The 25,067-nt window shown below is 49.6% G+C and overlaps 1 protein-coding gene across 1 annotated transcript in view; it reads left to right on the top strand.

The window, feature by feature from the left end:
- The window catches only part of LOC144608281 (multiple epidermal growth factor-like domains protein 9), a 170,483-nt gene that overhangs the window by 43,758 nt on the left and 101,658 nt on the right, over window positions 1–25,067 (top strand). The window contains exon 2 of the mRNA XM_078425897.1: window positions 5,106–5,307. Within this exon, the coding sequence (XP_078282023.1) occupies window positions 5,106–5,307 (202 nt within the window). The remainder of the gene's footprint in view (window positions 1–5,105; window positions 5,308–25,067) is intronic.

Below are 25,067 nucleotides of genomic sequence, written 5' to 3' on the forward strand. Positions count from 1 at the left end.
TTTAAAATCATGGACTTTACGTGGTACTGTGTTTACTGAACTATTATGCTGCCTCATTGTTCTGCTTCTGCACTGTTGACAATTGAACATTCTTAAATGTTGACTCAGTAGGGTGAACGAACGGAGTTATTTTTACTCGGGGGTAAGGGGATCAAACAACGCTTAAGGTGGGAGGGGAAAGATGTACTGAGAACCTTTGGGACAACCTTTTTCCACAGTGAGGGTGGCGGGCATATGGAGCGAACTGCCAGAGGAAGTAGTTGAGTCAGGTACAATAACAACATTTACAAGTCACTTGGACGGGTACATGGAAAGGAAATGTCAAGTGGGACATGGGCCAAATGGTTCTAACGGTAGATGGGGCATTTCGGTCGGCATGGATGAATTGGGTCGAAGTGCCACTTTCCATTCCATACAGCTGTGACTCTCAAGTTCCTTGCAGTCGGGGGTATCGCGGTCACACGCTGTGAGGCCTGGTCCTCGCTTGAATAAGCAGACTGCTTGCAGGGCTGCGACTGTGGTGATAGAAATGTTCCACTCCATCGAACCGCATCAGCGGTGAAGTGCAGTGTCTGGAGAGATTCTGGTTTCATTGTGAGGCCGTGAATGCAGCCCGCACGCACTTTTCACAGATTATCCCCTGCAATGGAAGCGTTCGGAGAGACACGCGTTCCCCTGGACCGCTCCAGGGCAGCTGTGTCAGGGTTATTTCCTCTCGCCAATTGAAGGTGGTGCTGAGGATTTGTTTTTGCTGGGGATACGTGACTGAAGCGGCACTATGCAGCAATGCTCATGGGGCCAATTACGTTGGGCAGAGCGGCTAAATTTACACACAGTTCTTTCTATGCAAGAGCACAACCTTTGCAGAACGGCTGATCAGGATGAAGATAAACCAGGACTTCCTCTGCTGCTCCAGGATTTCCCCCATTGAATTTATTTTGCAAGGTTGAAGTGTTGGGGATTTGCGAAGGTGCGGTATTGCTGGCAATGCCACTGGGTGCAAGTGCCTCACTCACTGGAGGGAGTACTTACGCACTCATTCACACGTTCACAAGTTATAGGAGTAGAATTTGGCCATTCAGCCCATGAAATCCACCCCGCCATTCAATCATGGCTGATCTCTGCCTCCTAATCCCATTTCCCTGCCTTCTCCTCAAAACCCTCGACACCCGTTCTAAGCAAGAATTTGTCCATCTCTGCCTTAAAAATGATCCACTGACTTGGCCTCCACAGCCCTCTGTGGCAATGAGTTCCACAGATTAACTACCCTCTGACTGAAGAAGTTCCTCCTCACCTCCTTTCTAAAAGTGCGCCCTTTAATTCTGAGGCTATGACCTCTGGTCCTAGACTCTCCCATCGGTGGAAACATCCTTTCCACGTCCACTCTAACTATTTCCATGTCCTGGAGGGAACACTGAGGGGCTGATCAGACGGCACAGAGATGGGACAGAACTTCTTCACCCAGAGGATTGGAGGACATTCCCTACACGGAGAGGTTGGGCAAACTGGGATCATTTTCTCAGGAATGTCGAGGCTAAGGGGAGACCTGATAGAAGTTTATTAAATTATGAGAGTTTAGTTTAGTGTGGAAACAGGCCCTTCGGTCCACCGGGTCCACGCCGACCAGCGATCCCCGTTTATTAACGCTATCTTACACCCACTAGGGACAATTTTGTTTTTAAATTTACCAAGCCAATTAACCTACATACCTGTCCGTCTTTGGAGTGTGGGAGGAAACCGAAGATCTTGGAGAAAACCGAGGCAAGTCACGAGGAGAACGTACAAACTCCGTACAGACGGCGCCCGTATTCGGGATCGAACCCGGGTCTCGGGTGCTGCATTCGCTGTAAGGCAGCAACTCTACCGCTGCGCCACCGTGCTGCCCGAACCTGAGAGGCATAGATTTACATTTTAAGAGACATTGCGTGGATTTTAAGAGACATTGCGTGCCCTTCGTCCCACCGAATCCACGCCAACCATAGATCGCCCCGTACACTAACACTATCCTGAACATTAGGGACAATTTACAATTTGCAGAAGGCAATCAGCCTACAAACCTGCACATCGTTGTAGTGTGGGAGGAAAATCGGAGCACCTGGGAAAAAGCCCTGCACGGTCACGGGGAGAACGTGCAAACTCCGTATCGACAGCACCCGTGGTCAGGATGGAACCCGGGTCACTGCCGATGTCAGGCAGCAACTCTGCCGCTGCGTCACCCTGCCACCTTAGACCGGGTATGCAGTCAGAAGGTGGGCAGTGGGCAGCCCAGCAATGAAACTGGGCATCACTGCCCTCACTAATCTTTGTTATTCCCCAATATTCAAAGGAACAGGCACATGAACATGCTCAAAGCCCACAATACACAGAGATGACCCCCAACAATTTGGAGAGGGGAGGGAGCAAGAGATTGGGTGGAGCCAAGGGAAGGAGGAAGGCCACTATGAGACAAGGGTTAGATCAGAACACAAATCGGACAATTCAGACCACGCTGCCACAAGTCTGTGTTGTTAAAAAATATCATCCTCGTTTCACAGAAGCAATTGTGCCGAAGGAATGTTTAATTACTAAATTCTATAATGAGATTTCCTTTCCTGTTTGAGACATATTAACTAATCATCTGTATTTGTAATTATAACTCGATAATATTAAATAACTGTCTTTCACCAATTCACTTGACATGCAACAGTCTGTATCTCCCAACTTTCGGTTCAGAATTATAGTGTTTACACAGAACAGAAGGCCATTCAGTCAGGCATCTGGTTACTAACAGGGCAATCATAGAGTCATAGAGTGATACAGTGTGGAAACAGGCCCTTCGGCCCAACTTGCCTACACCGGCCAATAATGTCCCTATCGCTTTATTCACAAAATGCTGGAGTAACTCAGCAGGTCAGGCAGCATCTCGGGAGAGAAGGAATGGGTGACGTTTCGGGTCGAGACCCTTCCTCGTCTTATGTCCCTATCGCAATCCCTTGCTGTTATTCCCAGTTTCCTGCAAATGATTCCGTCTCCATCCGGTTCCCAACTGAAAGCCGTTCAGGACCGCTCTCGAGTTGGTGTTTCATTTGCCTGATAATAGCTGGGAAGGAACTGTCCCTGAGTCTGGAGGTGTGCGTTTTCACACTTCTATGCCTCTTGCCTGATGGGAGAGGGGAGAGGAGGGAGTGACCACCGTGAGACTCGTCCTTGAAGGCAATGGAGTGGATTAGTGTGGGATTAGTGTAAATGAGTCACACCGAATTAATGAATCAGAAAGCTAAGCTTTCTGATGCATGACTTTACTTGCCCCGTGCAATGGAAATGTTGAAACTTTGAGAGGTCTCAGCATACAGCGACTCAGTGGGTCAGGCAGCATCTCTGGAGAACATGGACAGGTGACGGTTCAGGTCGGGACCCTTCTTCAGAAACTTGCTCTGACTTTCCCGTGGGAGACTTGGAACAGCCGGGACTCAATGGCAATCCAAACCATTCTAGTCCTGGAAGATAGACACAAAATGCTGGAGTAACTCAGTGGGACAGGCAGCATCTCTGGAGAGAAGGAATGGGTGACGTTTCGGGTCGAGGTCCTTCTTCAGACTGAGAGACAGGTCGCTCCAGCATTTTGTGTCTGTCTTCGGTGCAAACCAGCATCTGCGGTTCCTTCCTACACCATTGTGGTCTTCTGCTGATCAGGGCCCTCCCCTGCTGGCCACTCGATGTGGCTCGTCACACAGCATCACTCGGGTGGAGCAATGCCTGGTGCTGGGTTGGAGGTTGCCCAACGGAGAGTCAGACCCAGTGAACATTGGAAATCCTCAGCACTTCACATAGCATCGACGGAGACAAAAGCAGCCAACGTTTCTGGTCGGCGATTGTTATAAGCTAGCCAAACTCACTACTAAGCAAGGAGCAAACACAGGCAGCTATTAGTTTAGTTTAGCTATGAGTCTGAAGAATGGTCTGAATAGGTCACCCATTCCTTCTCTCCAGAGATGCTGCCTGACCCACTGAGTTACTCCAGCATTTTGTGTCTATCTTCGGTTTACACCAGCATTTGCAATCCTATATATTCCTATATATATATTCCTTTTATTCGTCCCACACCGAGGAAATTTACAGTGTTACAGCGGAAAAGTGGAAAGCAAGAGATCATTCATTGTAAATAAAAGTAAAGACAAGGATAAATTGTCATCAGTTTACTGTGTATTCCTTAACTGTTACTGTTGACTCGTCTGCTGGGAGCAGTGCTGGTTGTGCAGTCTCACAGCAGCGGGAAGGAAGGACCTCCTATATCGCTCCTTCACGCACTTGGGGTGAAGGGTGCACAATAGTTTAGCTTAGTGTAGCTCAGTTTGGCTTGGTTCAGTTTAGTTTAATTCAGTTTAGTTCAGTTTGTCACATCTACCGAGGTACAGTGAAAAGCTTTTTTGTTGCGTGCGATCCAGTCAGCAGAAAGACGATGCGTGATTACAATCAAGCCGTCCACAGTGTACGGATACAGGGCAAAGGGAATAGCGTTTAGTACAAGATAAAGTCCAGTACAGTTTGATTAAAGATAGTCTGAGTGTATCCAATGAGGTAGGTGGCAGGTCAGGACCGTTCTCCAGTCGGTGATAGGATGGTTCAGTTGCCTGATTACAAGTGGGAAGGTGTATCACTCTTTGACTATTTGCCAAACTCAGAACAACCCCTTTCCACCCAAATGATTTAACTGATGGCCAATTCTTAATGTAAGAAAATAACTGCAGATGCTGGTACAAATCGAAGGTAATTATTCGCAAAATGCTGGAGTAACTCAGCAGGTCAGGCAGCATCTCAGGAGAGAAGGAATGGGCGACGTTTCGGGTCGAGACCCTTCTTCAGAAGCGTCGCCCATTCCTTCTCTCCTGAGATGCTGCCTGACCTGCTGAGTTACTCCAGCATTTTGTGAATAAAATGCTGGACTCTTCAGAAGGGTCTCGACCCGAAACGTCGCCCATTCCTTCTCTCCTGAGATGTTGCCTGACCTGCTGAGTTACTCCAGCATTTTGTGAATAAATACCGCCAATTCTTAACTGTTGCATTGTCTTATATCTGCAGCAGACAAATTAACAACCTCTTGATCTTCTTCTTCTTCCCTTTCGCAGTGTTTCAGTGTAACTGCAGTGTTGTGGGAAGCGCGAATGAAACGATGTGCAACGTGTCGTCGGGACAGTGCGAGTGTCTGCCCGGGTACTCCGGCCTGCAGTGCAGCGACTGTGCAGAGGGCTTTCACCACCACGGCACCAGTGGACTGTGCACTGCGTGTGAATGCAACGACAGAGGAGCCACAAGCTCCCAGTGTAACAGGTGAGCAGTTTACCTTCTGTCCAGTGGAAACGGTGCAGGGGGCCAGGAGCCGCATGACTCGGCCAAAAGGTTTCGTTGAGCTTAGAAATACGGCTTGGAAACAGGCCCTTCGGCCCACTGACACCGTGCCAACCAACAATCACCCAGCATCACTAGTTCGACCACCGGCCACCCGTTCACCAGTTCTATGTTATCCCAGTTTTGCATCCTTCTCTCAAGGGGCAATTTACAGAAGCCCCTTTTAATTTAATGAACCAACAAACCTGAGATAGACACATAAAGCTGGAGTAAGTCAGCAGGTCAGGCAGCACCTTAAGAGGCCTTAGATAGGAACATGGATCAGCAGGGGATGGAGGGATATGGATCACACATAGGCAGAGAAGGAGGCTGTATTGTGCTGTTCTAAACACTGTCCTGAGCTGGTGCCGATTAGGCTCAATGTCATCTAATCTGTGCAAGAAGACTCAGGCCACTTCTTTCTGACCCAAGCTGTTCAGATTTTAAGTGCACATCTCCAGGGCCCTCGCTAATGGTTTTTGGGTTTTGTTCAATGTTCCCTGTTCCTCCTCTGGGAGCCAATTCCACGAGCTTGTACAACCACTCAGTAAACCAAGCAGCCCCCCTCTGGTTCCAGCCAACAGGCCCTGGCTCTACTTTGCACACAGCAGTGGTTCTAGTCCGGGTGTGGCTTTGCTGAAATCTCTCTTGGATAAAGAGAACATAATGCCAATTGGATTAGATTGACAAATTATTCCTCGACGTTTCACGTCTGGCCGGGCACAGTCTGCTCCACACATTGTGTGACTCTCGCCTGCAAATAATTGGGAGAGTCAGCAGTCTTTTAAAATGGTGGCGATCACCCAATAACCAGGTGTTAGCTGCCAGTCGCAGATGACTGGATAATATTCAGGAGCAGACTGCAGCCACCTCATTCCCCTCCCCGCCAGGTCTACCCAAGCGGGTTGTGGCACCTGCAACCGAGGACGATCGGGAAATTGCACCACTTTAGTGTTGGATTTAGTGCTGTAGCATCCCAGAAATAGCTGTGAATCAGCAATCAGATGGGTGGGGGGCAAATCAGGTAAATCACACTCACCAGGTTGGTGGGACGGAAGCACTTCGCCTTGCACTAAACCTTTTAAAAGATGTCTCGGGTATGATGGATCGGCACGGTGGCGCAGCGGTGAAGTTGCTGCCTCACAGTGCCAGCGACCCAGGTTCAATCCCGACTGTGGGTGCTGTCTGAACGGAGTTTGCATGTTCTCCATGTGGATTTCCTCCGGGTGCTCCGGTTTCGTCCCACATTCCAAAGACGTACAGGTTTGCAGGTTAATTGGTCTCTGTAAATTGTCCCCAGTGTGTAGGGTACAACTAGTGTACAGGGTGATTGTAGGTCGGGTTGGGCCGAAGGACCTGTTTCCACGCTGTATCTCTAAACTGAACTGAACTAGGTCGTTTATGCACATGGTTTTAATGTTTCCGACGTTTTGTTACATGTGTGGAAGGCTCAAAAAATACAAAATGTAATTGCTTTATTCAAAAGATATGGAGGCAAAAAGTCAGAACTATGTCCAGTTATTTGTCTTTTGTCTTTTGGTGATGCTCCTCAAATGGTGATGCTCCTCAAATGCAGTAGTTTCTGACCGGATTATAGACCTGCTTTGTACTTTCCATGTTGTGACAATATGGTCGGTGCTCCAGTCCTAGATGCTGTGTACAGCAGGGATGTTAACTCTGGAACTCCACAACCAGAGAGCAGTCCTGAACTACTATCTACCTCTTTGGTGACCCTTGAACCATCCTTGACCGGACCCTGCTGGCTTTACCTTGCACTAAACCTTATTCCCTTATTATGTGTCTGTGCACTGTAAATGGATCGATTGTAATCATGTATATTGTCTTTCTGCTGACTGGATAGCAGGCAAGAAAACCTTTTCACTGTACCTCGCTCGGTACACGTGACAATAAACTAAACTGAACTAAAATAAAAACTCCTTGTATCGCCATGCCAGTTGGACATTAATGTCGAGGCTTTAGATTCACCAGATTCACTCTCCAGGGGGGAGTACGTTGGCTGTTTGGGCCATGGTGGACGAGAAAGACTCGTCCAGTGTAATCCCACCACAAGTTGTAGGAGTGGCATTAGGCCATTCGGCCCATCGAGTCCACTCCGCCATTCAAACGTGGCTGATCTCTGCCTCCTAATCCCATTTCCCTGCCTTCCCCCCATAACCCTTGACACCCGTCCTAATCAAGAATTTGTCTATCTCTGCCTTAAAAACATCCACCGACTTGGCCTCCACAGCCCTCTGCGGCAATGAGTTCCACAGATTAACTGCCCTCTGACTAAAGAAGTGCCTCCTCACCTCCTTTCTAAAAGAGGGCCCTTTAATTCTGAGGCTATGACCTCTGGTCCTGGACTCTCCCACCAATGGAAACATCCTTTCCCCACCCACTCTATCTGTACGTTTATCCAGAGTCCACAGCCCTGACCCTCACAGCACTGCCAGGAGAGAAGCAGGCACTGCTTAACTGAGCGTTTCTGTGTCCACTTCATCTGCTTGTCCCCCCCCCCCACTACCCCAAAACTATTAAGAGCCTTTTGGACGGGCACATGGATATGCACGCAATGCAGGGATACGAATCACATGCAGGCAGAGGAGGTTGCTTTCACTTGGCGTTGTGTTCAGCACTGATACTTTGAGCTGAAGGGCCTGTTCCTGTGTTGTACTGTTTAACGAAAATATAGCAAGGACCGTTGCAGCGGCAACAAGCTGTATTTTTTGGATCCAGGCTTGTAACGTGACCAATCCATGTTCTCCATTAAAAACTGCCTGAGCCACTGAGTTACCCCAGCATTTCAAGTTTTTTTTTTACTCCAGAGTAAATGAGTTATTGTCAGGCCGAACTTCCTGATAAAGTATTCCATGAATAGCATCTCAAGCAGACGATAAAAACCATCCAAGATTAGTGGTAATCTTGCCAGAGAGGCTGCCTGGACCACTGAGTTACTCCAGCACTTTGTGTGTTTTTGCTGCATTTCCATAGTGCCTTTAACATTTAAACGTTTAACGCTCAGCCTACTATGAGAGACGCACGATCCGGCACTGGTTTTTAAGCCTTTCCGCTGCTTTGTCCGTCTGGCCACTCCATAATGGAGGTCTCTCAGAACCTGCTACAGTACTTCGTCCACTGCCTGTGGGAGTTCTGTCCCCAGCCACCACATGCCCTTCACTGCTCACACCCCTGGCTGCTCTACAAACGCATTCCCTTCCATTAGGAGGGCACTCCCCGACATCTCCAGTCCACGCTGACTGCTCCCGATCAGTGTACACCTCTGCCACCGCCGGCTTCTGTCGCTCCCTATCATGGAGTCTCGGCCCTATCTCGGCTCCGTGTGACAGGGAACTATTTATGATCTGGTGCGGCTCGTCAAAGTCCAGGCTGTTCACAAGAAGCACGGTTGCCTATGGAGAATTTCCAATTTGGTCTTTGGTGTTAACTGATCTCTGTGTGAAGGTTTTCACAGCGCGTCTGGCAGTTTTAGTCGTGTGCATCATATCCAGGAGACATCTTTCACTGCTTGCTTTGACGATCTTGTAAGCAGATTGCACTTGCTCATCCATTTATCTATCCATTTATCGATGGACATGAACTGCGTGCAGGCAGGTTAGAGTTGGACACAAAGCGCTGGAGTAACTCAGCGGGTCAGGCAGCATCTGTGGAGAACATGGATATAGTTGACGTTTAGGGTTGAGATCCTTCTTCGAACTGATTGGCACGGTCAGTCTGAGGACGGGACCGGACACGAAACGTCACCTATCCATGTTCTCCGCAGAGGCTGCCTGACCCGCTGAGTTACTCCAGCACTTTGTGTACTGTTGTGTAAACCAGCATCAACAGTTCCTTGTTTCTACAGATAAGGGTTGGTCTTGGCATCATGATGATCAACAGAGACATTGTGGGCCGATGGGCCAGTTCCTGTGCTGTACTCTTCAATGTTTTATGTTCTATTTGGACCTTGTCCACTGTTCAATCAGATCTGATCTTTGAGTTGAGCACCAGCTCTCTGCATGAAATCGCCGTTACATAATTCCCTTAATTTCAGTCAGCATTATAAATATACATTATATTCTCTGTCATAGAGTATTATTTATACAGCACAGAAACAGGCCCTTCAGCCCAACTCATTCACGCCGACCAAGATGCCCTGTCTAAGCTTGTCCCGAAATGTTGGCAAGTTGGGCCGAAGGACCTACTTCCACACTCTATCACTCTATGACTCTATTTGCCTGTGTTTGACCCATATCCCTGTAAACCACCCTGTCCATGTACCGGTCCAGGTATATAAACACACTCAGTGATTGAGCCAGAGCCAGGGTGTGTGGGGGATTGCAAAGGTTCACCAGCTATGACAGAGATTTCTTCTCATCTCTGTCCATGAAGATGCCTTCATCATCTTGAAGTTGCGACCCCTGGTCTGGAAGAACATCACCCCTACATCTGCCCTGGTCAAGCCCAGGCCCTGGGGCAGCACGGTGGCACAGGGGTAGAGTTGCTCCCTCAGAATGCCGGAGACCTGGATTCCATGCCGACTACGGGCGCTGTCTGTGTAGAGTTTGTACGTTCTCCCTGTGACCGTGTAGGTTTTCTCCGGGTGCTCCGGTTTCCTCCCACATTCCAAAGACGTACAGATTTGTAGGTTAATCGGCCTCATAAATTGTCCCTGGTGTGCAGGGAGAAACTAGTGTACAGTTGGTCGGTGTGGCCTCATGGGCTGAAGGATCTGTTTCCAACGCTGTATCTCTAAACTAACCCAAGCTAAATTAATCAAGTTGTAAAAACTCCAGTCGCTGTCCAATTTGAAGTGTTTTTCTGAATTTTGAAATTGGGTCGTGTGCAACGCTGGAGTATAATAACACAGTGATAAACACAGACTGCTGGGGTAACTCAGCGGATCAGGTGGCATCTCTGGAGAACATGGAAAGGTGATGTTTCCCGACCCCAGACTCCAGAGATGCTGCCTGACCCGCTGAGTTTCTCCAGCAATTTGTGTCTATCTTTGGTATAAAGCACCAGCTGCAGTCCCTTTTTTATTACATAATAACACAGTGAATCACTGGCAAATTAAAAGGTCTTAAAAATCAAGTCATCTCCTGGATGTATCCTGACAGGATAATGAGATGTCGCTCACATTAAACGTGTGAACCCCACATGAAGAACATGGTGTTGGGTGAAGGGCAGGGCAGGGCAGGGCAGGGCAGGGCAGCCTCCCACATCGCAGCCCTTTCCAGCACCACAGCTTTTTTTTTTAACAAGAATAAATGTAATCAATTATTGCAATAATATGTACAGTACAAAACTATACCAATCAAACCCATGATACAACATCACCCAATCATCTAAACAAATATTCTTAAATGTTACACTCTTAAACAACCTTATTAAGGATGCATTCCACCCCCCGCGGTGCCCAGCGGTCCCGGAAACCCCCCAGGGTTCCGGTGGATAGCGTGTAGTCCTTCTCTAATAACACCCGGGCGCGGACGTAACCCCGGAAAAGGGGCAGGCAACCGGGCCGGGCAGAGCCCTCTTCAGCCTGGCGCCGTGACTCGCGGATGGCCAGCTTGGCCTCCAGCACCACAGTGGTTTTATCTAAACGTACATGATAAGAAATAAGAGCTTCCATCGGTGGAATCGTAGTGCTCACCAAGATGACTCACAACTCAGAATCAATCTTTAGTTTAGTTTAGTTTAGAGGTACAGCGCGGAAACCGGCCCTTCACCCCCACCGAATCCACACCAACCGGCGATCCCCGCACATTTACCCTACAATACAATACCATACAATATATCTTTATTGTCATTGTACAGGGGTACAACAAGATTGGAAATACGCCTTCCATACGATGCAATAAATTAATTAGCTAATCAGTAAAAATTTAGACAACCCAGTGAAACAAAATTAGAAACAGTTTTAAACAGTATAAAGTGCAAGTAGATATGTGCCGGTTCACTGTGCGATGTGACCATCCGGCTCAGCAGGACCGGTTCATAACAGCTATGGCCCTGGGGATGAAGCTGTTCCTGAGTCTGGAGGTGCGGGTGTAGAAGGAACACACACTAGGGACAATTTTACATTTATACCAAGCCAATTAACCTACAAACCTGTACTTCTTTGGGAAGTGGGAGGAAACCAAAGATCTCAGAGAAAACCCACGCGGGTCAAGTGGAGAACGTACAAATTCCATACAGACAGCACCCGTAGTCAGGATCAAACCCTTGTCTCTCGCACTGTAAGGCAGTAGCTCTCCTGCTGCGTGACCTGCGTGGGTTTTTTCCGAGATCTTCGGTTTCCTCCCACACTCCAAAGGCGTTCGGGTTTGTAGATTAATCTGCTTGGTGCAAATGTAAATTGTTCCTGGTGTGTGGTGGATCACTGGTCGGTGCAGACTTGGTGGGCCGAAGGGCCTGTTTCCATGCTGTACCTCTGAAACAACCCTACAACGGTGAAACAACGGTGGCGCAGTGGTAGAGTTGCTGCCTTACAGCGAATGCAGCGCCTGAGACTCAGGTTCGATCCTGACTACGGGCGCCGTCTGTACGGAGTTTGTACGTTCTCCACGTGACCTGCGTGGGTTTTCTCCGAGATCTTCGGTTTCCTCCCACACTCCAAAGACGTGCAGGTATGTAGGTTAATTGACTGGGTAAATGTAAAAATTGTCCCTAGTGTGTGTAGGTTAGTGTTAATGTGCGGGGATCGCTGGGCGGCGCGGACCCAGTGGGCCGAAGGGCCTGTTTCCGCGCTGTATCTCTAAATATAAATCTAAATCTAAACTAAACTAAACGAAAAATGTATTGCCTGTCCCTAATTGCCCCTGGTGAGATGGTGGTCGACCTCATGAACCTTCAGAGGTTAATGGTGACCACCAGAATTTCCTTTACAGAGTACAAGATGAACAAAAGTTCTGGTTTAATTCTCCTTGAGTGAATCATGCAGCTTGTAAAGCGGAAGTTTTAGTGTAGAGATACACAGTGGGAACAGGCCCTTCGGCCCACCGAATCCTCGCTGGCCCATCGATCACCCTCCCGCACTAATTCTACGTTATCCCACATTTCTCATTCACTCCCTGCACGCTAGGGTCAATTTACAGAGAGCCAGTTAACCGACAGGCCCACACGTCTTCGGGATGTGGGAGGAAACCAGAGCACCCGGAGGAAACCCACGCTGTCACGGAGAGAACACGTAAACTCCACACAGACAGCACCCGATGTCAGGATGGAACCCAGGCCTCTGGCTCTGCCACTGTGCCATCCGGGAACTGATAAGTTTCTGCAGGAAGGACATTCGATGTAGTTGAGGCAGGTACTATAAGAACAGTTAAAAGACATTTGCTTGATATATGGACAGGAAAGGTGTACAGGGGCATGGGCCAAATGCGGGCAGGTGGGACTAGTGTAAATGGCCGTCGGGGACAAGTTGGGCTAAAGCCGTGTGGTTCTATGACTCTGATGCACACCTGGTGTAGACCACCCATGCCACCAAGAATGCATGCTGCCGCAGTGAATGCGCTGGGCGGTGGGTGCCAGGTAGTCAGCCCCACTGCCAAATACAGACACAGCAGCCCCAGGGAGCAGGAAGAGGGAGCGAGCAGGAATACCATCCCTGGCAGTGTGACATCTCCCACTCTGTGAAAGAGTTAACAGGCTGACGTTGCAGGAGCCCGCACCCAGAGAGCTTGGGCAACCATCCAGAAGCTTGACTTCAAACCCCTCGGTGGCTGTGGAACGCAAGTTCTGTTCATGCCGAATGTAGAGTCAAAAGAGCTGCACTAACGACAGTGACTGCGAAGAATTATAACGAGGAACCGCAGGTGCCGGGTTACAAGACAAGTGCCGGAGTAACTAAGTGGGTCACGCAGCATCTCTGGAGGACCTGGATAAGTGACGTTTCACGTCGGGACCTTTCTTTGGACGATCAGCCATGATCACATTGAATGGCGGTGCTGGCTCGAAGGGCTGAATGGCCTCCTCCTGCACCTATTGTCTATGTTTCTATGTTTAGACTGCTTGTCATGGAGGGGAGGAAACTGGGAACGGTGTTTGGGTGAGACAAAGCCTGGCAAGTGATAGGTGGATACAGGTGGGGTGTACAACAGTGACTGAGATTCTGTCAGATAGGTCAAACATGACCCCCCCCCCCGGTTTTATACGTGGCTTTGGACCCCACCAATGTGTCCTGTGCCTCCCAGCTTGCCCCAGCCGGAAGGATCAGTGCTCACGCTGCCACTGGCACTCACATCCCAGGAAGGAATTAGACCATGAGGCACAGGAATAGAATTAGGCCATTTGGCCCATCGAATCACAATTTGATTCGGGATTCACAATTTGCTGGCGGGACTGTCATATGTTGAGAGACTGGAGCGACTAGGCTTGTATACACTGGAATTTAGAAGGATGAGAGGGGATCTTATCGAAACGTATAAGATTATTAAGGGGTTGGACGCGTTAGAGGCAGGAAACATGTTCCCAATGTTGGGGGAGTCCAGAACAAGGGGCCACAGTTTAAGAATAAGGGGTAGGCCATTTCGAGCAGAGATGAGGAAAAACTTTTTCAGTCAGAGGGTTGTAACTGTGGAATTCTCTGCCTGAGAAGGCAGTGGAGGCCAATTCTCTGAATGCATTCGAGAGAGAGTTAGATAGAGCTCTTAAGGATAGCGGTGTCAGGGGGTATGGGGAGAAGGCAGGAACGGGGTATTGATTGAGAATGATCAGCCATGATCACATTGAATGGCGGTGCTGGCTCGAAGGGCCAAATGGCCTCCTCCTGCACCTATTGTCTATTGTCTATAATTACATGGATAGGACAGGTTTGGAGGGACATGGACCAAGCGCAGGCAGGTGGGACTAGTGTAGCTGGGACACGTTGGCCGGTGTGGGCAAGTTGGGCCGAAGGGCCCGTTTCCACACTGTCTCACTCGATGACTCTTATCACTGTAACAACCAGGTACAATGCTGGTCTCAGGAAGGTGGCAGAGGGGGAGGGCTGAACTGCCTTCCTGTCCTATGTTCATGTTGGTATCTGACCCTCAGCCGGGGCAGTGAGAAGCCTCCATTGCTCCCTCCTGTGTTTAATGGTGACCCGGGTCCCAACCTGCAGAAATGCCTGACCAGCCCTCCCTTCTTGCCAAGCCTTGCGAGAGGCAATGAGACAGCACGAACCAAGTGGGTGATGGTTTATCTTCATTGACTCGTCCAGCCGGACGGCACAGGAGGAGGCCACTCGGTCCATCGAGCATAGTGTAAGACAATGCAGTCAGTTGTCCCCCCCCCGCTCTCTCTCCACAACCTGGCACGTTTTACCCTCTTCAGCCAGTCTTCAGTTCCCTGATCTAGGCTTCTGTTGAATCCGCTCCGGCAGCAAGGCCCAGGTGACCACACCTGGCAGTGAGCGGACACACACCTCCTCGGCCTTGAACTGATCCCCTTCTCTCGCTGTCCTCCCACCACTGATCGATAGCTTACCCCCGTTCGCTGTCAAATGACTTTTGAAACGCTGTGCTCAGTCTGCCCTTAGCTCCGAGCTTGTGCTGGGCAGCACAGTGGCACAGCTGGTAGAGCCCCTGCCTCACTGCTTCAGAGACCCGGGTTCAACCTTGTCTGTGTGGAGTTTGCACGTTCTTCCCTGTGACTGCATGAGTGCTCCGGTTTCCTCCCACATCCCAACGGTGTGTGGGCTTGTGGGTTAATTTGGCCTTTTAAATAGTGTCTAGTGTGTGTAGGGAGTGGATGAGGAAAGTGGTCGGGATGGAACCCGGGTCTCTGGCGCTGGTAAGGCAGCAGCTCTATAACATAGAACTGGTGTGGACGGGCGATCGATGGTTGCTGTGGACTCGGTGGGCTGAAGGGCCTGTTGCCATTCAGTATGTCTACACTTGTACTGAACCTTCCCGGTAAGTGGTGTTGGGCACTGATAGCCAGCCCCTCTCTCAGTTCTCCCCTGTGTCGAGGCAACAACACGTCTTTGTGACAAACATCCAGACTGTGGGGCTGAGGCCAGCAGCTGGATGTCTGACCGTGGATTACTCGCCCACAACACTATCAGCTCCGTAATGGCCCAGGATCGGATTTCACTCCTGCTGAAATGTTCCACAAGGTGCAAGCGGCTTTCCCCCCCTGCAGCAGTCAACACGGACTTCAGGTTTTGAAATCTGCGGACGCACGCTCTCCAACACGGTTCATTCTGTCACTACATGGAGCCGCACAGTGGCGCAGCTGGTGGAGCTGCAGCCTCACAGCGCCTGAGGCCCAGGTTCCATCCTGACCTCAGGTACTGCCTGTGTGGAGTTTACACGTTCTCACTGTGGCCGTGTGGGTTTCATCCGGGTGCTCCGGTTTCCTCCCAAATCCCAAAGACGTGCAGGTTTGTAGGTTAATTGTCTGTAAATTGCCTCTCAGTATGTCGGGAGTGGATGAAAAAGTGGAATAATGTAGAATTAGTGTGAACGCGTGCGTGATCGATGGTCGGTGTGGATACGGTGGGCCAGAGGGCCTGTTTCCATGTGTATGAAGGAACTGCAGATGCTGGCTTAAGCCAAAGATAGACACAAAGTGCTGGAGTAACTCAGCAGGACAGGGCAGCATCTCTGGAGAGAAGGCATGGGTGACTTTTCAGGTCGAGACCCTTCTTCAGACTCTGAGTCTTTCAGATTCTTCAGAGTCTGAAGAAGGGTCTCGACCCGAAACGTCACCCATTCCTTCTCTCCAGAGATGCTGCCCTGTCCCGCTGAGTTACTCCAACATTTTGTGTCTATCTTTGAGCCTATTTCCACGCTGAATTCTCTGAACTAAAATCTTTTTGTGTATAATGAGACCACTGAGTCCCAGTTGGACATTTCTGTGGCCTGTTGGTGCATCGGTTTTGTCGTATTTGCGACCTGAATGATGAGTAGATGCTGCATTCCTATTTTTGTTGTCCCGCCTCCATTCCTCCCTCACCTCTCTCTCCCTGCTGCTTGCACACTGTGGTGATCTGGAAAGGCTTGATGGAGGACATTGGAGTTGAGTCATGTTCTGTGGGATGTCATTGGGAAGAGGTGTTCCATCTGTTAAGAGGCAAGTGTTTAATTGAAATATGCACTGAGGGAACAATGAAGTTCTTGCTTGCAGCAGCATAACAGGTCTGCAAATACAGCACTTCGATAGATAACATAATAAATCAAACAACAAAAAGAAGTTCAATAAATAAACAAGAACAATATTAATGCAAAATAGTTTGGTTTAGTGTAAGAAAATAACTGCAGATGCTGGTACAAATCGAAGGTATTTATTCACAAAGTGCTGGAGTAACTCAGCAGGTCAGGCAGCATCTCGGGAGAGAAGGAATGGGTTGTTGTTTATGATGTTCAGTAGCCTGAAAGATGTTGGGAAGAAGCTGATGGCCCAGGATACCTAGGTAAAGAGGTGCACAGGATGTAGCTCAACTTCACAAGGGTAAACTGGTGATGGTTAGACTGAATGCAGTAGATCTGGACATCACTAGGCACAAATAGGATGGTCTGTCTTTATCCATTTCAGTCTAGTCGGACCCATCCTTGTCTGGTCTTTCCCTATCCAATCCATCTTTGTCCAGCCCTATTTATTGAGGCAGAGGAGGATTCAGGGCGCTGGGAGAAAGTGGTACCGAGAGATTATGGTTGCAAGGAAATGGTAAATGACCTGACTTTTGCAGAAGGTCAGCTTGCCTTCGAACGTCGGGGCATTGAGTACAAGAGTCAGGAGGTTATGATGCAGCTTTATAGGATTTTGGTTCGGCCGCATTTGGAGTATTGTGTGTAGTTCTGGTCGGCCCAATACTGTGGAGGCTTTAGAAAGGGTGCAGAGATTTACCAGAATGATGCCTGGATTAACTTTGGATTTGGATTGTTTTCATTGGAATGTCGGAGGTTGCAGGGAGACCTGATAGATGTATATTAAGTTATAAAAGGCATAGATACGGTAGACAGCCAGAACCTTTCTCTCGGGATGGAAATATCAAAGGCTAGAAGGCATAGATGTGAGGCGAGAGGGTGAAAGATTGAAGGAGATGTGCAGGGCAATGTTTTACGCGGAGGGTGGAACGTACTGCTGGGGTTGGTGGGTGAGACAGAAACGACAATGGCGTTCCAGAGACTTCTGCCTCGGCACCTGGAAGTGCAGGGAATGGAGGGATATGGATGATGTGAAGGCAGGTAAGAGTTGGTCTTGGCATCATGGACATGGAGCGTTCAGGATCACTTGCAGGCTGAGGATACGAACTTGGCATCATGTTCGACACAGACACTGTGGGTCTCAGGGCTTGATCCTGTGCTGCACTGTGTTCTACATTCTTTGAATGGCGTGGATATCGGGTGCCAAACATGAAACCGTACCGCATTCCTTCCTCCGAGCCTCACCAGGCTCATGCATTTCGCGAAACTGGCGGAAAAATACCAGAGGGTTAAGCGGCGAGATTGTGATCAACAGATTAGAGAACGGCTGTGGTCCGTGCATCTGGTAAGAGACCCAACCACTCACCTGCCCCGCTTGACAACTGTGTCTGGAGAAGCGTCCCCACCCAGCAGGCAGGCAGGTGGGACGATTGTGGATGGGGCATGTTGGTCGGCGTGGACAAATTCGGCCGAAGGGCTCTGTTTCCGCGCAGTATCGCTCTCTGGCTGTAAAGGATTAATAAGCAGTTAATGAGCCATTATGTGTCTGGCCACGGTCAGTTGGGTTGTATTGAACAGTGGCCAAGTCTGCAGTTAATTTTGTGCAAACACGTCTGGGAAACAAGTCAGCTTTGTTTGCAAGTGTGGGTCTGGCCATTGAGGTGCTCAGAGTGCCTGCTAAACAGGCACACTTCAAGCTTAAAAATAGCAAATGGTATTTAAATTGACAAAATCTCCGCTTGAACTAAATCTACGCTTTTTTATCCCCCCCCCCCCCCCCCCCCCCCCCCCCCCCCCCCCCCCCCCCCCAACTGTTTCCTGTCAACTCTTGCTTGATACGATCCAGTTTTATCCGAAGTATTTTAAAACAGAGTTGCAGTTAAATCTCAGATAGAATTCTGGCTCAGTTCATTCATAGAATACCCAAGGGGTCTGTGCTGGCTTTCAGACGGGCTATCTCATCCCCCCCACCCACCCACCCCTTTGTCGACGCAAGGAGCCGCAGGTGCCAGTTTACAAGAAATATCACAAAGTGCCGGAGTAACTCAGCAGGTCAGGCAGCATCTCTGACAACATGGACAAACATGGACAGGTTGATTGTTTGATTGGTACTTTATTTATCACATGTGACGTGAAATTCTTTGTTTTGCGTACCGTACACAAAGTATGCAAAGGGTCGCCATGTCTAGGGCGTCGACAAGGTTACAATGTGGTCCCCAGTGGCCCCTCTTTGTTCTCGGTGCCCCCCCCCCCCCCCCCCCCCCCCACACACACACACACGCCGGGTCCCTTCTTGTTCTAGGCAGCCCCCCCACACTGGGTCCCTCCTTGTTCCTTGCGACGTGTCCTCGACCGACAGATAGGGGTGAGTGGGGTTTTTTTATCAGCAGATGGTTTGGCCGAAGCCCAGAGACGAAAAGGCAAGAACGTTGTGTGATAAAGAGATGAGGAGAGAAGAGGGGTGAAATGTGAAGCCAGAGGAAGGAATGGAGGTGGAAGGTGACGGGGGGAAGGGGAAATGTGAAGCCAGAGGAAGGAATGGAGGTGGAAGGTGACGGGGAGAGGGGAACCCTTTCGTTATTTCCCTGCACCCCAGTAAATATTTCTCCCATACCTGCCCATCAACTCCAGCTGGATTATTTTGCTATCCACCTGGACAAGTTACACCAGTCATTTAACCGACTGGTCTAAATTTTAGTTTAGAGATACAGCGCGGAAACAGGCCCTTCGGCCCACCTGGTCCGCGCCGACCAGCGATCCCCGCATATTTACACTCTCCTACACACACTGGGGACAATTTTTACATTTACCAAGCCAATTAACCTACAAACCTGTACGTCTGTGGAGTGTGGGAGGAAACTGAAGATCTCGGAGAAAACCCACGCAGGTCACGGGGAGAACGTACAAACTCCGTACAGACAGCACCCGAGCCCGGGTCTCCGGCGCTGCATCCGCTGTAAGGCAGCAACTCTACCGCTGCGCCACCGTGCCGCCCTTGAACACTACAAACACCAACTAAACTTCGAACTACGAACTGGGTTGCATGTGGATTTAGGGCTTTTTCGCTTTTATTCTGCACTAATATTGGGCATTGTTTGTTTTATCATGTTATTTATGAGTAGTTGCAGACCGGTTGTGCCGGTGCAAGTAAGAATTTTCATCGTTTCGTTTCATTACACGTGATAATTAAACCCTTTGGACTCTTTCAATGCAGTCTCTGGGAAGTATAAACTTCATCAAAGCCCGCCGCACTTACACGGAGAGACCGTCAGGAGCAGCAACATATCAGTCCGATCTCTCTCCAGGATCTGTACCATGACATTATCCCCTCTTATCTCCCCTTCCAACAACTGTCTCCCAACAGCTCCAGCAGTTTGGCAGTCACAAATTGTCAATGTTTAAGCACTTCAGTATCTCAAAGTCATTCAAAGCAAACGCAGCAGCAATAGAGAAACATTTTAATCGATGGCAACAACAAGTAACTGCAGATGTAGAAACAGACCCTGGTTTATACCGAAGATAGACACAAAATGCTGGAGTAACTCAGCGGGTCAGGCAGCATCTCTTGGGGAAAAAGGACGGGTGGCGTTTCAGGTCAGGACCCTTCCTCAGACGCTGGATTAAAACCAAAGAAGGCACAAAATGCTGGAGTAACTCAGCGGTCTGATAAAGGGTTCTGACCCAAAACGTTGCCTGTCCATGTTTAGTTTAGTTTTGTTTATTATTGTCACATGCAGCTTGTGTTTGTGTGCTATCCCGTCAAAGAAAAGATTATACATGAATGTAATCAAGCATTCTACAGTGCACAGATAACAGACAAGGGATACAACCTTTAGTGCAAAGATATAACATTGAAGTCCAATAAAGTCAATAGACAATAGACAATAGGTGCAGGAGGAGGCCATTCGGCCCTTTGAGCCAGCACCGCCATTCAATGTGATCATGGCTGATCATTCTCAATCAGTACCCCGTTCCTGCCTTCTCCCCATGCCCCCTGACTCCGCTATCCTTAAGAGCTCTATCTAGCTCTCTCTTGAATGCATTCAGAGAATTGGCCTCCACTGCCTTCTGAGGCAGAGAATTCCACAGATTTACAACTCTCTGACTGAAAAGGTTTTTCCTCATCTCAGTTCTAAATGGCCTACCCCTTATTCTTAAACAGTGGCCCCTGGTTCTGGACTCCCCCAACATTGGGAACATGTTTCCTGCCTCTAACGTGTCCAACCCCTTAATAATCTTATACGTTTCGATAAGATCTCCTCTCATCCTTCTAAATTCCAATTAAATATGGCTCAGTCTCCAGTGAGGTAGATGGGAGCTCTCTGGCTGATGAGAGGTCGGTCCAGTTGCCTGATAACAGCTGGGAAGAAACTGTCCCTGGATGTGGAGGTGTGTATTTTCAACTTCTGTACCTCTTGTGTCATGGGGAGTGGAGGCGGATCCTCGATTATGCTCATATCGTGTGATAGGAGCAGGATTAGGCCATTCTGCCCATCAAGTCTACTTCGCCATTCTATCACGGCTGATCCATCTCTCACTCCTAACCCCATTCTCCTGCCTTCTCCCCATAACCCCTGACACCCGTACTGATCAACCAGGCTGGCGGCCTTGCCGAGGCAACGTGAAGTAGCAGATGAAGTCAATGGAAGGTAGATAGGCACCAAATGCTGGAGTAACTCAGCGGGACAGGCAGCATCTGTGGAGAGAAGGAATGGGTGACGTTTCGGGTTGAGACCCTTCCTCGACGGAAGGTAGGTTGGTTTGCATGATGGTGCGATCCTGCTGAGTCACTCCAGCATTTTGTGGTCCTCCTTCATTGATCGTCTTGGGTTGAGCCCTGGAGAGAGGACTGTGCTTCTTCCTTGGTCCTGAGGTGAACCTGCATCCTCTGGATGGGATCATGACAAGAGGCATCATGGGACAGTGGGTTGGTGCCCTGCCACTGTCCATAAACATGCGCACACACACACACACACACACACACACACACACGATAACATGAGACACGTTCCGTGTGCAGGCGGAGAAAAGCTCCTTTGTCTTTGTTCCCAGCTGGTGGCAGCGCTGCTGAGCAGCTTGTAACACTGAACAGGCACCTGATTGAGCGGAAGGGAAGGGAGACGTCAGGCTTTACGAAAGGCCGCCTTGGGGGAATGGAGGGGTTGCTTTGACACAGGATTCCCTCAGTCCACAGCCAGACAGACAGGCAGTGGGAGGGAGGTGAACGACAGACAGGGGGCTGGCAGTAGACAGTGACCCGGCCTTTGTCCCGCGGGGTTTAAATGCTCCACTGTGCATCACACCCAGTTATACACTCAGGCACAACCAACCCTGTCAGGCACAGAACTGACAGGCGGACATGCTGCTAACATTTACTCTGCAAGGTCCCGTGTTAGTTAAACGAACAAGTCAAAAGGTTATCACCAAGGGAGCTTAAAAGGGCAAAACTGTGCAGCTGATGATTCCCGAGATACTGTTGTTTGGCTCTAACGGCAGAGAGTTCCGCAGGGATAGTGGGGGCTCTGAAACAATACAGCAGCAACCCACCTACAGAGGCTGGCCGGGCAACTTCCACCCACCGTCCACAGCCCATCGTCCACAAGTGGACATGGCCAAACGTGTGTGTGAGGGTATGTGCACATGTGTGTGTGTGTGTGTGGGTGTAGGGGTGTGTGTGTGTGTGTGTGTAGGGGTGTGTGTGTGTGTGTGCGTGTTAGTTTGTGTGAGGCTGTGTGTGGGGTATGTGTGTGTTTATGAGAGAGAGGGTATGTGTGTGTGCATGTGTGAGGGTGTGTGTGTGTGTATGTGTGTGAGGTGTGTGTGTGTATGTGTGAGGGTGTGGTTTATGAGAGTGTGTGGATGTGTGAGATAGGGTACGTGTGTGTACGCGTGTATGTGTATGAGGGTGGAGTGAGGGTGTGTGTGGATATGTGAGAGTGGATGTGTGAGTGTGGGTGTGTGAGAATGTGGGGTGTGTGTGTATATGCGTGTGTGTATGTGTGTGGATATGTGAGTGTGGGTGTGTGAGTGCGGGGTGTGTGTGTATGCATGTGTGTATGTGTGTGGGGGTGTAGTGTGTGTGAGGGTCTGTGTACACTCAGTGTGGTCTGCATGACAGAAAGACAAGCTTCTGTGCTCGCAGGCAGCTGGGGGCCGTCACTGTAACGGTGGAGTGAAGATAGTTTTCCTGTCAGAAATGGGCTGTATTTTGGTTTAGCAGCGCTGGGGCCGAGCTCTGTGCTGGACGAGGAAACATGGAAGCTGTCCAAACACAAGTGGAAGCGACCAGACTCAAACCAAACACCACGCGGGTGGTGTCGATTAAACAGCAGGCTGCACACAGTTCACCAAGGGATTTCAGCAGAGAGTGAGTAATAGGGCGACTCAACACAGATACAGAGGCCGGGCACAAAGTGCTGGAGGAACTCAGTGGGTCCGGCAACATCTCTGGAGAAAAAGGATAGGTGACGTTCCAGGTCGGGACCCTTCTTCAGAGTGAAAGTAGAGGGCAGGGTGGGCCGGGGAGGGGGGGCAGTAACAGATGACCAAGGAAGGGTGGAGCCCACAATGAATGGCCCATTGTTGGCTGGGGAAAAGGTGATAACAAGAGGGATACAAGGATGCGAACAGTGGAACTAGTAATGTGGTGGTATGTGGAACGAGTAGCTGGAGGAGGTAGTTGAGGCAGCTATTGCAACTAGGGGTGCCAACTATCTCACTCCCAAATACGGGACAAGGTGACGTTACCGCCCCGCGCCCCACGTGACCTCACCCAGCCAGCGGCCACGTGCTCCCGCTCCACCAATGGCAGCCACCCGGGCCGGGTGACAGGTTACTAGGCAACCTCCGTTAAGCGAACACACTCGGCCCCGCTCCCCGAACACACTCCGTGAGCCTACACTGTCCCGGCCGACAGCGGCCCTCGAGCATACAGCAGCCCGCGGGCCTAATACGGGACAAGGGCGGTCCGGTCGGACGGGCCAAACCAACTTAACCCAAAATACGGGATGTCCCGGCTAATACGGGACAGTTGGCAACCCTAATTGCAGCGTTTAAGAAACATTTAGACAGGTACATGGATAGGATAGGTGTCGAGGGATATGGGCAGGTGGGACTAGTGTACATGGGACATGTTGGTTGGTGTGGGCAAGTTGGGCCGAAGGGCCTGTTTCCACGCTGTGTGACTCCATGACTGTATGTCCATTAGTGTGTGGGTTTACTGCACTTCCAGCATATTCTGTTCTTGCTTCAGTTTGGAGCGCGGTGCCTCTATGCTTCTTGAACAGGGATTCCCATCGCGACTGTCACCGTGTGCCTGCACTGCTCAGTGAATGGAGACCAGTCCCTGGCACCGGTTTGAAGCATAATGCCTGACATGGATTTGACAGCAACACTTGAATTTGGTCGCTAATCTCTTGAGTCCTTTGTCACTTTGATAGCAGACTGAAGAGCAGCTTTTTATTCTAAATCCTTCCCGCGGAGTTGTGCCATCAAGTGCACTGATAACACTTGCCGCGTGGTTTAAATCGATCGGGTTGCTGAGGGTACGAGCAGCCTTTCTAACACAGCGATGCCTCGCGTCCTGTGTATTTAACAGCATCTCTATCCGAAACTTCAGGGTGAAATGAAGTCATTTTGGAAGGGGATTTGCTTTGGGATTTGACCTTGAAATGAACAAACGACTTGTCCCATTTGCAGAGTGTATCGTGACATCAAAGTGACTTGCCCACCTTCCTGCAGGGCGTTATTAAGTCCTGCTTGATATGTTTTTTCTTGCACGTGAAATCAGACGGTTAAAATTACGCTGTGCACTTGATTGCCCCTCGAAACATGTGGCAGAAAAGATAGGGAGCTGAGACGCACTGATCAACTGAAGAATCCCCAGTAAAAAATCCCTGCTCCAGTCGAGCAACTTCACAGAGGGAAATAAAACCCACTTCAATTGGAGTAGGAAACTGATAACATGACCCCTGTCTTTTGAGGGAGCAAAGACTGGCACAAGTAGATCTCTGGAAACATAGCAACATAGAAAATAGGTGCAGGAGTAGGCCATTCAGCCCTTCCAGCCAGCACCACCATTCAACGGAGATGAGGAAGAACTTTTTCAGTCAGAGAGTGGTGAAGGTGTGGAATTCTCTGCCTCAGAAGGCAGTGGAGGCCAGTTCGTTGGATGCTTTCAAGAGAGAGCTGGATAGAGCTCTTAAGGATAGCGGAGTGAGGGGGTGTGGGGAGAAGGCAGGAACGGGGTACTGATTGAGAGTGATCAGCCATGATCGCATTGAATGGCGGTGCTGGCTCGAAGGGCTGAATGGCCTACTCCTGCACCTATTGTCTATTGTCTATTGTCTATAATATGACCATGGCTGTTCATCCAGAATCAGTATCCCGTTCCTGCTTTTTCCCCATATCCCTTGATTCCCTTAAATCTAACTCCCTCATGAAAACATCCAGTGAATCGGCCTCCACTGCCTTCTGTGGCAGAGAATTCCACAGATTCACAGCTCTCTGGGTGAAAAAGTTTTTCCTCATCTCAGTCCAAAATGGCCGACCCCTTATTCCCCTTCTCCCTTA

Source organism: Rhinoraja longicauda, chromosome 31 (assembly GCF_053455715.1).
Source record: "Rhinoraja longicauda isolate Sanriku21f chromosome 31, sRhiLon1.1, whole genome shotgun sequence".
NCBI lineage: Eukaryota > Metazoa > Chordata > Chondrichthyes > Rajiformes > Arhynchobatidae > Rhinoraja > Rhinoraja longicauda.